The sequence below is a fragment of the Muntiacus reevesi genome, chromosome X, assembly GCF_963930625.1.
Source record: "Muntiacus reevesi chromosome X, mMunRee1.1, whole genome shotgun sequence".
Classification (NCBI taxonomy): Eukaryota; Metazoa; Chordata; class Mammalia; order Artiodactyla; family Cervidae; genus Muntiacus; species Muntiacus reevesi.
The window spans coordinates 40,130,769-40,147,693 of NC_089271.1; the positions used below are offsets into that span (position 1 = coordinate 40,130,769).

Here is a 16,925-nt window from a genome sequence, read left to right on the forward strand (position 1 = left end):
AAGGAAATGGCAACCCACTCCAGTATTCTTGCCTAGAGAATCCCGTGGACAGAGGGGCCTGGTGGGCAGCTGTCCATAGGGTCACACAGTCGGACACGACTGAAGTGATTTAGCATGCATGCATGCATGCATTGGAAAAGGAAACGGCAGCCCACTCCAGTATTCTTGCCTGGAGAATCCCAGGGACAGAGAAGCCTGGTGGACTGCCATCTATGGGGTAGCAAAGAGTTGAACACGACTAAAGCGACTTAGCAGCAGCAGCAGCAGCAAGGTGGTAATTAAAAATTGGTCTTCAGTTAACATGACCACAAAATACTTTTGCAAGTTTCCTTTGGACAGTAAGTATTGCTTGCATGTGCCTTAAAATTCTAAAAATTACCTTCCTAGGCCAAAATCAATTGTCTTTTACAAACTGCCTTAAAATCTAGTATAAGAATTACACATTTCTCTAGTATAAAAGAATATATCTCAGGCATTTAACTATTTCTATCAAATTTTATTCTTTAGACAAAGTACCATCCTCAATAATCAACTTCCTGCTTTTATTTCAATCGGACAATCGTAAGGTGAGAAGCCATCTATACTTTCCCTTTCCATCCACTATATTTATGTTACTATTTCATTTTAGCCAATGCTTAAAAAAACTATTCAGTTTAAATGCCATTTGTAATTTTAATATTAAATATCTGCAACTCTGTTCTAGCTCCTGTGGCAAAATTCAAGGAAATCTGATATAAATGAGTAACAACTCAACATGTATTCAACCATCCAAGATCTCTTACATGGCTTTACCGATCATTTATACCTTCCTTTGTATCATTGGTCTGTTTGGAAATTCTCTCTCCCAGTGGATATTTTTAACAAAAATAGCTAAGAAAACATCAACACACATCTACCTAGCACATCTTGTGACTGCAAACTTACTTGTGTGCACTGCCATGCCTTTCATGGGTATCTATTTCCTGAAAGGTTTTCAGTGGGAATATCATTCTCCACAATGCAGGGTGGTCAACTTTTTGGGAACTCTATCCATGCATGTAAGTATGTTTGTCAGCCTCTTAATTTTAAGCTGGATTGCCATAAGCCGCTATGCTACCTTAATGAAAAAGGATTCCACACAAGAGACCACTTCGTGCTATGAGAAAGTATTTTACGGCCACTTACTGAAAAAATTTCGCCAGCCCAACTTTGCCAGAAAACTATGTGTTTACATATGGATAGTTGTTCTAGGCGTAATTATTCCAATTATCATATACTACTCGGTTGAAGAGGCTGCAAAAGGGAACGAGACGAAGTGCTATAATTTACAGATGGAACTAGGAGCGGAGATCTCTCAGACTGCAGGCCTCATTGGAACCACATTTATTGGGTTTTCATTTTTAGTTGTCCTAACATCATACTACTCTTTTGTCAACCATCTGAGAAAAATAAGGACTTGTACATCCATTACAGAGAAAGATCTGACTTACAGCTCTGTGAAAAGGCACCTTTTGGTCATTCAGATTCTACTAATAGTTTGCTTCCTTCCATACAGTATTTTTAAACCCATTTTTTTTGTTGTATACCAAAGAATGGGCTGTCAGCAACTGAATCACTTAATTGAAATAAAAAACATCCTCACCTGCCTTGCATCAGCCAGAAGCAGCACAGACCCCATTATATTTCTTTTTTTAGATAAAACATTCAAGAAGACACTATACAGTCTCTTTACAAAACCTGATGCACCCCATCTGCAACCCTCTGATTGATTTCTGAATGGAAAATACCACCAAACAGAAAAGTGTTCATATGACCCTACTGGGGCCCCTAAACTACGGGTTTAACAGGTCATAGCTTGGTTGATAATAGGTACTAAGAAAGCCTCTTTGGTTTTTAAAAACAAAATCAACCAACCAACAAACATAAAACTCACTTTATGGTTCTACTTAGAGTGAAAGTTGAGATGGCAGAGACTTACAGAGGCAAAAGACAAGTATACTGCAAGGAGGCCACCACATATGAAACCACCAGATGATTTTCTGTTTAAACTCAACCATGGATGCTTCTACGCAAAGCACAATAATTCAAAACTATAGGATAAAGCAGCAAATGGTTTATGACTTTCCTACTTTCTAGTAATTAGACTACAAGGGTCCATGTATGGGTAATGTATTGTTGGTAACTTTTAAAATGAGTAAAAGAAAGAAGTGAATAAGAAATTTCCTCATTTAAGTCCTATCTAAGTGTATGAATAACGCACTGTAAAAAATCTAAGGTTTTTTAAACACATTATTTATTTGGTATTATCTGGTCCATGATCCTGGGAGAAGCAATATTCATTGATTCCAGTATTTATTAAGTAGATGTTATTTATAAATACGCTTAAATATTTGGATTAGGCTTTGTCAAAATAATTGACAAAATAACATTATATGGTCTTCACATTTTGTTGATTTTCCTCTGTATTCAATATAAATAATGTTATTAATGACAAACAGTATCTAGCATGTAAATGTGTTCAATTAATTTTTGTGAAATAAATGAATGAATGATAGGCAGTATAAAAATATCACCATTGTGAGACTGGTCTCTGGAGTTAAGAGTGCCTAGATTCAATCCTAGTTACAACTCTTATTTAGCTGGACAATCTTAGGGAAATCACCCTCTGTAAGTGTTAATTTCTTCATTTGTAGAACAGAAAAATGCTATGTAATTCATAGGTATTTTTATTAAGCCAGATGATGTTACTACTATGAGTAGCTCTCATTTACTAAGCATGTGCGATATGCCAGGTGCTCTGCTTACAGGTTTCACATCTATTATTTTAATCATCACAACCCTGATGTATGCCAATTAACTGATGAAAACACTGAAGTGCATAGTTAAATAAGTCATCTAAAATTTTCTCCAATATCTACCTAAATATTTAAAGAGTAAGCCTTTCTTTATGGTCATTTCTTTCTTAGATGTAATCTTATAAGACAAATGATGATGGCTATATTCTGTATTATATACAATATAATTAAAAATAAAAAAGAATGTGTGTTTATCTTCCTAAAGAGACCATAAGCAACTTCGGAGCTTTAGTCTATTTCCTATTTCTGCTCCTATGGTACTTGCAATTGCTCGGATAAGAACCAAACATAAACAGCTGAACAAAATTGAAGCTGAATAAACCTGAACTGTAACCTGCTACTCCATTAGACACTGCTTAAAGACTCATTTATTCCCTACATGGTAATTTCTTCAGTGCTCAAAAAGAAGTTTAACGTTAGTTCAAAGTTAGTTCACATAGCGCTCCTAAGCCTTTCATCTCATAGCATGTTTCATTCCAGAATTTAAAATGTAGAAACAATTCACATTACACAGAAACAAATCTGTGTGATTTTCATTGAAAAAGAATAGAAAACAGTAAACAATTTTTCTCCTTTTTCTACGTCAGTGTTTAACTGAGAGAAGAAAATGTTCAGAGAAACATGTGAAAAAACACATGCTGGCTTCAAATATTTATAGTATACAACTATTCTTTTATAGCAGCAATCTTATTTCTGGCTGAATATTTTTAATTTGCAGAGACAAAGGAAGACCTTGGAACTCCAGGTGACTCCTTAAGAGTTGGCTGTAAACAAGGGTTTCTAATCTAGTAATTTTATAGACATGAGAATCACATATTAACTCGAAGTCAACCAAAAGACTTCCTAAGACACCCAGGTTTCTCCACAGTTACAGCAATACTTTCTTACATAGGTTTTAAAACCAAAACTCATTAGACTAAGAGGAATTGAGAAGCTGATCAATAGTTCTCATTTAACATAAGCAATGCTGTATCAAATCTTACCTCACGTAGGAGTTCTAAAAATATATGTAACTTCTGAAAATCACTATTAAAAAAAGTCACTTTACACCACTATTTAAATAAAAGATACTATACCAAAGTAGAATTCTCTATATTAGAAAAAGGCAGAAAAGGAGACATGCAATTTCTCAAGTTACTCATTCTAGTAGAAAACTTCCGTTTTAATTCTCTGTACTGAGCTTATTAATCACCTTGTTTATCTTTACACCATAGATGCTTTCATGAATAGGTGATTGCAAATTATGTTGAATTTTTTGTGTAATTGAGGAACTTACTATTTAATGTCATGGCAAATATTTTAAAGGAAGTATCACTTTCTAAAATTTATCCTAAATTTGAAGTGTGAATTTCAGTAAAGTGATGCTTTTAATGTGTCTGTAAGTTAACATCAAACACAATTTCAGAAACCCCGAATTTTGACTTAAAGATCGACAAGATTGTGTCTTAACAGGCATGACAAAGGTTTATTTCCCCCTTTATCCTTTCATATATACACTCCCATTAAGGCAACTTGCAAACTATTAATGAGGAACATGAACAGTTAAGACTAGAACAGCAAAATGAAGGATGGAGTACTCCTCCTGGAAGTGAGTTTCTATTCTTTGGGGGACAACAGTAAGATGCTGGAGAAGGAAAAAACTTTCCTCTACTCCTGTAGGTTCTCCTGATGCGTTTCCTGACCTGAGATGGATTAACAGGAGAAAAAAACCAAAATAAATTACATACCTACGGGGAATATGGCCTCATATCCTCTGGAATATGGGGCTCAAGGACAAGCTGGGCAATTGGAACTTATGAGCCAACTGAGAGGAGAAGAGGGTAGGGGTTGGGGACCTCAAAGGGGAGGAAGGCAATTCACATGGAGATGGAGAAACAAATGTTTGGGAAACAAATGCTTGCTACCAAGACTATGGGACGCAGAGGGGACTTTGGTCTCCCTAGCCTGCTGAGTTCCCCCACCACACCTAGCCCACATTCTCTGCAGACATCTCTGGTGCTAGTGCTCTTCCTGGATCAGACCCTTTAAATTGTTTCAGGCGGTTAAGGGGGAGGTGAAAAGAAAGACTTCCTGAGTCTTTTGCTTCTTAAAAACAACCAGCCCCCAATAATCTTCAAGGCAAACAGACACATTGTGGGGCTGGCAAGTTTTGCTCCCCTCCAATGTCAACCCTGCTCTGATCTGGTTAAGGCTGGCTGCAGCCCACCTGGGGCTTTGCAGTCTGCAGAAAGGGAGCTCTTATGAGCGAATATGCGAAGACAAGCTGAGAGGGAATCTTGCTTGGCAAACCACAAACGGAGCACAGCACAGAGGGGCACTGGTAGTTTGCTAAGCATTGCAATCCTGCAACCCAATGCCATGAGCCTTCTTTGCCTGCCCTGGGATTCAAAGTGAATTGATATCAGTGGCAAGAGTTACTACAGCTAGAAGGGTTTTATACCTAATAGTACAAATGCACTGGCTGTATGGTACATGCTTGCTCCTGCTGGCTCAGAAGGGAACCAGCAGTGAAAGTACTCGCATCTACCGAGCAAAAGAAAGTTGGAGCTGATTTTTTTTTTTTTTTGAAACAGGGGATGGGTGGAAAAAGAGAAGCAAGGTCATCTTAAGTTTATCTTGTATTTCTAAGTATTAAAAACCCCACGATCAAGCTGAACATGTACATTACGCTCGACAATCTTACAAAAGTAACAGAGAAGGTAAGCCTGCGTGCTTATTATAATAAAGAACAGAATTAAGGAAACTCTCAATGTTCTATATAATATAAACACGAGGGACTTTTGGGGAGCTGTGGTAAGAGATGTAACACAAATGTCAAGAGCGAGGGAGGAAGAAATACCGTAAGAAATCCACAATGCCACAGCAACTAGTGTGATGTGATGAACACCCATTTATAATGAAGTCTGGCCCTCGGCTGGTGAAAGGAGAACTGATACCAGAAGGTGGCCAGAGAGCAGCCGGGCGTGTTCACGGGTTAGTGAGGAAACCATTTAAAGGAAGCACACACAGAAATGCTTGGGTGGAGGTTCCTGGCTGAGCAGCTGTGAGATTTGGGGTTTTGCAGTTCTGAGAACTAAACCGGAGCCCCCAAACCTCCTGGGCACAGGCCCTATTCAGAATAGGAAGGGACTGTGTGTTTGTGTGTCGAGCAGTTTGCTCTCAAAGAACCGGCTTAACTTCAACTTGGCTTATTAAAATCAGACGTCAGTAGGTCAGTGGTGCAGAAAGGTCTGAGGCTTGGTTTTCTCTCCCCGCTCAGGTGATGCTTTGTGAGGCGTCTCTGGGAGACAGGAGAGGCAATAAAACGGTGACTCTTATGGCTGAACAGAGCCAACGAAGGCCAGCAAGGAGCCGGGAGTTGCATTTACCTCAAAAACTGGACTATTTCTTTCTAAAGTACTTTTCATTTAGGGGTGAGAGGAAGAAAACACTGAAACATAATGAAAGTTTTCACATCCTTTCACGAGAAAAAAAAACAGGAATAAAAGGAAAGGTGATAGAAAAAAGAAATTTGCATACATGCCCTATTTAATGCCTGTAGGGAGGCAAAGCATGAGAAATAGAATATTATGACTGTGGGCATCAACCAGGGGTGGTTTTTGTGCCTGAGGGGGCATTTGGAAATGTTGGGAGTCATTTTTGAGCGTCACATAGCAGGGAAATGCTCCTGGCATCTAGTGGGTCGAGGCTAGGCAGAGGTAGCAAAACAAAGGACAGCCCCCCACAACAAAGAACCTGGCCCTGAATGTATATGGCTGTTGGGAGATACTGTACTATGAAGACACGTCTTCCCAAACTTAAGTTAGTCAGTTCAGTCGTGCAGTTTGTCTGACTCTTTGCAACCCCATGGACTGCAACACGCCAGGCTTCCCTGTCCATCACCAACTCCCAGAGCTTGCTCAAACTCATGTCCATCGTGTTGGTGATACCATCCAACCATCTCATCCTCTGTCGTTCCCTTCTCCTCCTGTCTTCAATCTTTCCCAGCATCAGGGTCTTTTCTAATGAGTCAGTTCTTTGCATGATGGCCAAAGTATTAGAACTTCAGCTTCAGCATCAGTCCTTCCAATGAATATTCAGGACTAATTTCCTTTAGAATTGACTGGTTTGACCTCCTTGCAGTCCAAGGGACTCTCAAGAGTCTTCAAAGAATTATACAATTATATTTTACACAATTTCATATGAAACTGCTTCTTCAAAACAAACAGTTTCTATTACACATCACATGGCACCACAGACTCAAATGTAACCTGATAGAACCAAACATTTTTAGACTCAGGTATTCTGATTTCAAAAAGAAATGTCTACCAAGTAAAGAAAAAAGTATTATTAATATAATACTAGAATGTTTGAAACCCAATGCTTCTGGATCTATGCCAAGAACTTGGGGAGCGGGGAAGGAGGGAGGGAAGGAGAATGAGAACCAGAACAAGGGAGAAATTGAGAATATTCTTAGCTAGCTAAGAGAGATGATTAAATAATCTAAATTTTTCTCAAAGGAATGGACTGTTGCAATGGTCTTCTATTTTCTTTACTGAGTATAAAGGAAGAAGACTTTGACAAAAACTCACTATAGAAATAAAAATCTACATACAGAGGAGATCTATATCCAGACAAGTGACTGAATATCCACTATCTGAATGTGAAGAAAAGCTACTAGGCTGCAAAATTTGTTATAATTAGCAAAAAGAGTAAGAACACATCCAGTGAAAGTTTAAATTATTAGCCATGGGAAATGTACTGTCATTAAAGTTGCATTATTATTAAAGATCACTACATTGGCAAACCTCTATAATAAGGTCCTGAATGAAACTACTTTGGGTTACCTAAGCTACTGAAATTATATTAGCAAATCCTGTGGACATAACCTTCAAATATACCTGGAATCTACTTTTGTTTTTATCACTTCCTTGCTACCACTCTGGCCCTGCCAGGCAGGACCATCTCCTGTTTCCCAAGTTCTACCCTGAAGCCCCTATTCAACCTATTAGAGCAACAAAGCAATGTAGTACTGTTACCGTGGAAAGTCTGTCTTTGTTGAAAACTCTTTGGTGAATCCTCAGTTCTGTCAGAGTAAAGGTTAAAGATTCTCCTCCCCCCCTTTCCTCTTTAACCTCATCTACTATCCACTCTCCCCTTGGCCCACTTTGCTTCAACCATACTGGCCTCCTTGCTCTCGCTCAAACGGGCCACTTATGCTCCTGTCTTTCTTTTACCCAGAATCCTCCTCCTTTGGTGTCAGTCAGCCCGCCCTCTCTCCTTGCCAGAGGTCAGCAGTTCAGTGTGGCCTGCTTCATCACCCTATTTAACACTGCAATCCCTTCTCCAGTAGTCCTCATACCTTTGGCTGCTCTTTTTTTTTCTTCCCTGTAGTCCTTTTCACCTCTCTAACCTACTATACAGTTGACTTATTTATGCTCAGTGATCAGTGTCTGTCTCCCTGAACTAGAAAGTCAGCTCCACAGGGTCAGTGATTTGGTCTGTTCTGTTCGATGATATAGCTCTGGTTCCTAGGATAGTGCCAGACACAGAGTAGGCACTCGATATGTATTTTTGGATGGATGTCTTAAGGAAAAAAAAACCCAATCCCAATTTACCAATTAGCTACATGTGAGCACTATAGTTACCAAGCGAAATGTATAGATTTCAGGTACTGAAATACACAGAATATCAACAATAATGTGTGCTCTGTGTTGAGTCTGCTTCCCAATTCAACAATGGTGCCTTTTCTGGTGGTTTCTTATTAACTTGCAGTTTGAGAATCACTTCTCTCTTCCCTTCCTTAGAATGTTTCTGGATGTGTGTGTGCCTGCTAAATTGCTTCAGTTGTGTCCGACTCTGCAACCCTATGGACTGCAGCCTGTTAGGCTCCTCTGTCCATGGGATTCTCCAGGCAAGAATACTGCAGTGAGTTGCTGTGCCCTCCTCCAGGGGATCTTCCTGACCCAGGGGTCAAACCTGTGTCTCTTGCATTGGCAGGGAGGTTCTTTACTACCATTGCCACCTGGGAAGTTCATGTTTCTGGATGCTTCCTCAAAATTATTTGGCATGTGCCTTAGATATAATAAATTTACTAAAATTTATTACAGTAACTTTGAGCCTTTGCCTACACTATTCTTGTTGCTTGAAATGTCCTCTCATCCTGTTGTAACTCTCCCATGACTCAAGAGTAAGCTCAAATGCAACTTTTTCCATGAGGTTTCTATGACTCTGTCTTTTAATATTTCCCACCCCATACCTTGGATGATAATTATTTGTTTTGCCTATCTGTGAAGATGGCCATGAACAAGTTCTCCTATCCTTGTGCACATATGTTGCTTCTCTAACTAAAAGGTGCAAACTGTTTTTCCTCCTCTTGAATCCAGGCTGCTCTTGTGACATTTTGACTAACAGAAGGCAGAAGACATGACATGGTGCCCATTCTAGGTTGAGGCTTCATTTTTGCTCCTTTGGTGCCATGAGACACTGTCCTGCTAGAAAGGGAGGCCATGAAGAGGGGGTGGGGGGAGAGAGAGAGAGAGAGAGAGAGGTTCTGAATGAGAGACTGAGAAGAGGGCCCAGCCAGCTTCCAGCTGTTCTATTCACTTCTGCTGATATGCCAGAAAAGTGAGTGAAGCCTTTGTGGATACTAGCCATGCCACCTTAGCCAACAGCCTGTGAGACAAAATTGAGCAGTCCTCCTCAAGCTTTGTCAACTGCAGAACTGACAGCAAATAAATCAGCAAATAAATGGTGATTGCTGTAAGTCACTGTGTGTTGATCTGCAGCAGTTGGTAACAGATACACTATCTCATCTGTCTACTGAGACCATAATGCCTTTAGGGCTCTAGACACAGTATACTGTGTGAAGTAGGTACTTGGATATTTGTTGAATAAATCAATCAGAATGTAAATGAGAAGCTGAAGCACAGTATTCAAACATAACTACTTAGATATTGTATTTGGTTTTGGATTGTCATTATACAAAATACCATGGCCAACCAAAAAGCTGACTGACTATATTATTAAAAGTATTACAGTAGAGTGTGTTGTCCATCATTATTTCTCATATGATGCTGATATAATTACCTCTCAAGAACAGAATTCAAAATAAAATTGCTTCTAACAACTCAGTAACAGAATCCCAAACAATCTGATTTAAAAAGTGGAAAGAGGATCTGAACAGACATTTTTCCAAATAAGACAGATGGCCAACAAGTATATGAAAAGATGCTCGACATCACTAATCATCAGGAAAATGCAAATCCCACAATGAGAGATCACCTCCTAACCTGTTAGAATAACTATCATCAAAAAGGTAAGAAATAAGTGTTGGTGAAGATGTAGAAAGAAAGGGAACCCTCATACACTATTAGTGGAAATGTAAATTGGTGCAGACATTCTAGAAAACAGTATGGAGGTTCCTCAAAAAACTAAAAATAGAACTACCATATGGGGGCTTCCTTGATAGCTCAGTTGGTAAAGAATCTATCTGCAATCCAGGAGACCCCAGTTCAATTCCTGGGTTGGGAAGATCCACTGGAGAAGGGATAGGCTACCCACTCCACTATTCTTGGGTTTCCCTTGTGGCTCAGCTGGTAAAGAATCTGCCTGCAATGTGGGAGACCTGGGTTTGAACTCTGGGTTGGGAAGATCCTCTGGAGAAGGGAAAGGCTATCCACTCCAGTATTCTGGTCTAGAGAATTCCATGGACTGTGTAGTCCATGAGGTTGCAAAGAGTTGGACACGACTGAGCGACTTTCACTTTTAACAAGAACTACCAAATGATTGAGCAATTTGACTTCTGAGTACTTATCTGAAGAAAACAAAAGCACTACTTTAAAAAGATGTATGCACCCCCATGCTACTGCAGCGTTATTTACATTAGCCAAGATAGAAACAACCTAAGTGTCCATTGACAGGTAAATGAACAAAGATATAGTGTGTGTGAGTGTATATATGTATACACTCACACACACACAACAGAATACTACTCAGTCATAAAAAAGAATGAACTCTTGCCATTGTGACAAAGTGGATAGATCTGGATGGTATTATGTTGAGTAAGTCTGATAGAGACAGACAAATAAGATTTCAGTCATACACTGAATCTCAAAATCAGAACAAATGAACAAACAAAACAAAACTCACAGACAGAGACCAGAATGGTGGTTGCCAGAGAGAAAGAGGGTTGGAGGGACAAAATGAGTGACGGGGGTAACTGGTACAGACTTCCAATCACAAAAATAAATAAGTCATGAGATGTAATGTACAGCCTGGTGACTAGTCAATATTATTATATTGTACATTTGCATGGTGACAGAGTAACTAGATTTACTGTGGTGATCATGTCATAATATATACATATATCATTATGTTGTATACATGAAACTAATATAATGCTAAACATTGGCATCCCACTCCAGTATTCTTGCCTGGAAAATCCCACGGATGTAGGAGCCTGGTAGGCTACAGTCCATGGGGTCGCAAAGAGTTGGACACGACTTGAGTGACTTCACTTTCACTCACGTTAAACGTTAACTATATCTCAGTTTAAAAAATTGCCTCTTGAGCAACAGTCTTTAACACAATGCTACTACATGAACTCAGAATTTGTTTTCCATATTTTAAAAAATTGTATTTATTTATTTTTGGCTGTGCTGGGTCTTCGTTGCTGCGCAGTGCGGGTGTCTCACTGCGGTGGCCTCTCTCGTTGCAGAGCACAGGCTCTGGGGCGGATGGGCTTTAGCAGCTGCAGCAAGTGGGCTCTGGAGCACAGGCTCAGTAACTGTGGTGCATGGGCTTAGTTGTATGGCGCATGGGCTCAGTAGTTGCGGCATGTGGGATCTTCCTGGATCAGGGATAGAACCATGCCTCCTAAATTGGCAGGTGGATTCTTTGCCACTGAGCTATCACGGAAGCCCCCTGTTTTACATATTTTAACTTTTCAAACGATCTTTTTTTGGGGGGCCTTACTGCATGGTATGCAGAATCCTAGCTCTCCAGCCAGGTATCAAACCCACACGCTCTGCAGTGGAAGTGTGGAGTCTGAACCACTGGACCACCAGGGAACTCTCAGATTGTCATTTATGGAGATATAGTTCATGCTGTATATATGCATTTTATTCTATTAATTAAATGCAAAAGAATAATACAGCACATTGCAATCACTGACCATTCCCCACCCCCCTTATCTTTCTATACTTCTTCCTCTCTTTGTTTGCATAACTGAAGAATACTTGCTTATAAAAGTGCTATGTATCCACCGAGTTGTTTAAAATATTGAGTGGAGATAATAACAATATCGCTTTCCTATCACCACATTTGAAAAGAATAAGATATTTTACAACTAATTTACACTAATGTGTATTTTGTACATTTCTCCAATGATTTTTCATTGCTATTATAACATTCCACTAGATTGGTTTGGAATTGCTCATGCTTTCCCTCAGCTTTTAACCACCAGAATTTCAGTTAAAATTTCTCAGATGTTATAGAAAATTTAATTAAATTCTACTTAATTTTCTTTACCATTAAAATCCACTGAAGAAGCCAGGCCTTTGATAATATTTCTTGAGAGAAGAAGAGCACTGTACCTATGGATGCTATAGGTTAGAGAGAAACCAGTGACAAAATAGGAGCATGTGAAAGTGGACAACAGGGCCAGAGAGATCGCAGGGGCTCTTAGCGACTCAAGGCCTTGAAAAGAGGTAGGCATGAGGAGGACGGCCATGTCTTCCTTTCTTTCATGCTTCCATATTCTGCCTGACACCATAATGAGCCAGGAACTGACAGTTCTCATGAATTGATACTGGGATCAAATAGGCATAAAGACTGAATAGTGGTAATATTCATATTCCGAAGGGTACAAACTCTATTATAATTTATGATTTCAGACTATGTTTCAAAACTCTCTGCAAAGAAAATAAAATGCTGACTATTCTACATTGCAACATTACAGAAATGTAAGTGTGATGAACTATTCCTATATCAACCAAATCCTCATTTTCCCCTCAATTAACTTAGTGTAGGATATTGTTTGTTCTTCCTATTTACTGGATTTTCACACTTCTCTTACACACACACATAATGGCAAAGAAAGAGTAATGGAATTTTAGAATGCATGTACATTTTAATAAAAATAAGGAAATGGAAATGATAAAAAATTGTTCCTATTAAGAATTACTACAACTCTCCAAATATAAACCAGTTCAACAAATTTTTATTTGTAAGTAAAATTAACTTTAAGATGTTCTTCATAAAAACATTAAAGAAAAATTTCTCATTACTATCATTGCTATAAGTCAGTTTCTATTCACAAATATTAGTTAGTAATAAAAATGACTTACCTTCACATCCCTGTGAATTATGTTATTATCGTGACAATAGCGTAGAGCTTCCAGTATCTGTCTCATGTAATGACTGTAGAAAAACAAAAGAAATCTAGAACTGTAAAAAAATCTTTTATTTTTAAAACTTAATATACAATGTCCCTAGTTTGTAACTCCCACCTTCATACTTGCTGCCCACAGACACTTTTCATTTGAGTAGACAAGATTGGTGGAATGGACAGCTTAGTAATGAAAAAGTTGGCAGATGCATAAGTTTATGAGCTTTATGAAGAATAATGTGTTCTACATTTTCTAAGATATCTAAGTCAAAGGAATTTTCACACATTCACACAACTCATAGGTAAAATAACTCTGCAAACTAAAAGTTCAACCTTAAAATATGACAAAAATAAATAACAGTTCTCTGACACTCAGTTAATTTTACTTAGTTACTCTGGATTGCTATGAAGTGAGCAGTGCTCAGAAGTACACAAAGAATTCTAACTCAAGGGGTAGGAGCCTTTCATCTGCCAGCAGAGGTTGGTTAGCTGTCTTATTTCCATTTAGCTCTAAGAACAAACAAGAGAGAACTCCCTTATGCCTACAATTTCTTTTTGCAACATAATCAAGTATTAGATGGGGCATCCCTGAACAAAGCAGATTCCTTCTGGGCTGAAGTCCTAGGAAAATCAAACTCCTCACAAGGCCAGCAGGGTCCACTGAGGCTCTGCACTGGGCTCAGGAGAAGAACAGAGGAAGAGTCAGCATTTAAAAGTGCTAACAGGGTCAACTAGCCACTGGGTGTGACAAGAGCAGTTCATTCAGTATTACTTGAGAACTTACTTCAATTTCCTTCTCTCAGTTCTAAAGTTCTTCTTCTGTAATCCTACTATTTCTCTTTTTCTTTCAGGGTCTTTTTCATCTTCTCTTCCTCTGAATTTTATTCCCTACATACCTGTCATTTTCTTCCTACTATCTTCCTTTCTCATTGTCCCCCTTTTCCTTCCCAACCAGCCATGACACAGAAATGCAATATACTTAGCATTATTTATTGGTTAGTATTTATTTAATTTTGCTTTTTTCTATCCGGATTTTTCATTCTCCAAACTTTAAAATAAAGGCTGAAGAAAGCTTATCTCTGGAATTCCCTTAACAGAATGTCCCTGGCTAAGGACTGCCTATCATAAACAAAACCCAGGATCCCTGAGGCATCATTGGCTTCATGGAGGATGGCATGTAAGCTATACCACTCTCCAAGATATACAATGGAGATGCTTCATAATTGAAATGCTCCCCTCCATGTGTGGAATCTCACAGACCTCACGTAGAGACTTCATCTATTCTGGGCCAGCGGTGCTTTTTTGATGCAGGAAGAAGTGAAGAGCTGCCCTGAAAAGGCCCAGATCTCTCTCAGCTTCAGCTGGGTCTTTTGATTGGCTGTATCCTTACAATTGTTCAGTAAAGCCTGGTGCTAGGGAAGAATATCTCTCTGATTTGTGAGAGTTTGATTTGATAATATGATCCTGTGTGTTAGTTTACTCCACAACTCACCACCTCTGAAAAACAGAGGTAATCAGTAATTGGGTTGTAAGGACTGAACACAGTTTTCTTTCATGTCACGCTTTGCTACTCCTCTTGAAGGTCAGCCAGCTGGAGAAAAACAACTATCAGTATGATTACTTGGTGTCTGAGTTTTCTTTAACTTGGTCTCACTAGAACAAATGATACAAGCTCCATTTCCCAACAATGGAGCATAGGATCAGAGAGAAGGAAGGTAGAAGTCATCTGGTTGAATGCTCTAAACCAAACCCTTGGTTACATGGTCACTGGTACTCTGCAATAGGGGACATACCTAATCATACTTTCTGAGGTCCCTCCCTATTGTCATTTTAGGAAGGGTTTTAATAAATTTTGCCAAATCTCTCTCTTTGCAGTGTCATTCATTGATCCCAAGATTACTCTTTTCTTTGGTCCATTCTGGTAAGTTCCTTTCATAAAATCACCATTTTAACAGCAATACAGGTAGATTTTTAAAATCAACAGACTCTCATCTTGATGTACATAAACATCTAACTTTCCTATAAATCTCAAGATTGTGAGAGACCTCCAGTCATTTCACTCTATGACATCATCTCTACAACACTGGTATTCTTCATGTTCTAACACCTAGCACAGTGGCAGAGACAAGCTCAAAGCTAAAGAAAAGTAATAGGAAAGAATAGTTCAGTTCAGTCGCTCAGCTGTGTCCGACTCTTTGTGACCCCATGGACTGCAGTATGTCAGGCCTCCTTGTCCATCGCCAACTCCCAGAGTTTACTCAAACTCATGTCCATTGAGTTGGTGATGCCATACAAGCATCTCATCCTATGTCGTCCCCTTCTCCTCCCATCAATCTTTCCCAGCATCAGGGTCTTTTCAAATGAGTCAGTTCTTCACATCAGATGGCCAAAGTATTGGAGTTTCAGTTTCAGCATCAGTCCTTCCAATGAATATTCAGGACTGATTTCCTTTAGGATGGACTGGTTGGATCTCCTTGCAGTACAAAGGACTCTGAAGAGTCTTCTCCAACACCACAGTTCAAAAGCATCAATTCCTTGGCACTCTTTATAGTCCATATAAACTTGGCTTTCTTTATAGTTCAACTCTCACATCCAAACATGACTACTGGAAAAACCTTAGCTTTGATTAGACCGACTTTGTTGGCAAAGTAATGGATAAGTATGGAACAGAGTAAAAGCAGTAGTGGTTTAACATCAACTCCAACAGCCTATCTGCCAGGTATTCCAGTGTCTTTGTGGTTCAAAAAGGAAAAGGTCATCTTCTTCCATCAAGTTTCACTGTTTTATAAAATCAACATCCAGAATTTTTAGTTTTCCCTATTTGATGCTGCTGTTGAAAGATAACAATATGGAAAAATACAAAACTCTAATTCTTGAAGAAATAAATATGAATAATGCTATGCAAAATCTGAGGGTTTCATTTAGTAGGAGAAGGTGGCATACCACTATGCCATAAGAAAAATCAAGATAGCATTGATTATTAAAGAATATTTTTTAATTCTAAAATGCAATACAAAATAAAAACTTTTAATTGTGGTAAGAATACAAAAGCAAAATGGGATTAAAAAAAAAGAAAACCCTAGAATACACTTTTAGTGAACATGGCACAAAATAAAAAAGGATATTTGGCCTCAGTTCTACCATGAATAAATCAGGAATTAAAAGAAGGAACTAAAGCTAATATATATAAACTCTCATTTGCTTCCTCCCCCTAGCTCCAGGAGTAGAAAACAGCAGCTACCTAAAATTTAGTATATTCTTCATCTTGTGTTATAGTTATGGCTGCTACACCTCCTGAAATGGGGGCCCTTGCTGCTCAGTCAGGAGAAGACTGTGCAAAGAATTTGAAGAAAGTCAAGTCACTCTGAGCTTAAAGTTGCATGGGGGTAGTAGTCTCTAAGCTGTTTTCAGCCATATCTGTCCATTGTGCCATAATTATAAAAGGAATGGTAGGCGGGAGAATGTTATAATCATTTAATGGTAACTGTTTCCCAAATGGTAGAAAGTTTCAATAAATCTTTATAGGTTTGAACCCTTTAACATAACATGGTTAGTGACTAAAGAGGGTTGCTGTAACCCGTGTATTAAAAAGGCAACTTATTGGAGCGGGTATTTATGATATGATTGAGAGTCACCAAGGGAGAAAGATGTACTTCTCCAAATCTATAGGCAAGTGACCCAGTGCATGGCTCCTGTGATTTTTCATATTAAATCCTTATTTT

At 38.8% G+C, this 16,925-nt stretch overlaps 2 protein-coding genes across 9 annotated transcripts in view; one reads left to right on the forward strand and one right to left on the reverse strand.

Moving 5' to 3' along the window:
* CASK (calcium/calmodulin dependent serine protein kinase) overlaps positions 1-16,925 on the reverse strand; it is a 369,874-nt gene that overhangs the window by 170,642 nt on the left and 182,307 nt on the right. For all 8 annotated transcript variants that reach the window (XM_065915191.1, XM_065915189.1, XM_065915187.1 and 5 more), the window contains exon 5: positions 13,163-13,235. In XM_065915191.1, the coding sequence (XP_065771263.1) occupies positions 13,163-13,235 (73 nt within the window). The remainder of the gene's footprint in view (positions 1-13,162; positions 13,236-16,925) is intronic.
* Positions 738-1,748, forward strand: GPR82 (G protein-coupled receptor 82). Its single transcript, XM_065915914.1, has one exon. The coding sequence runs from the start codon at positions 738-740 to the stop codon at positions 1,746-1,748; it is 1,011 nt and encodes a 336-aa protein (XP_065771986.1).

Coding starts and splice junctions, on each gene's coding strand:
- GPR82 (XM_065915914.1), top strand. CDS start 738: ATGAGTAACAACTCAACATGTATTCAACCATCCAAGATCTCTTACATG.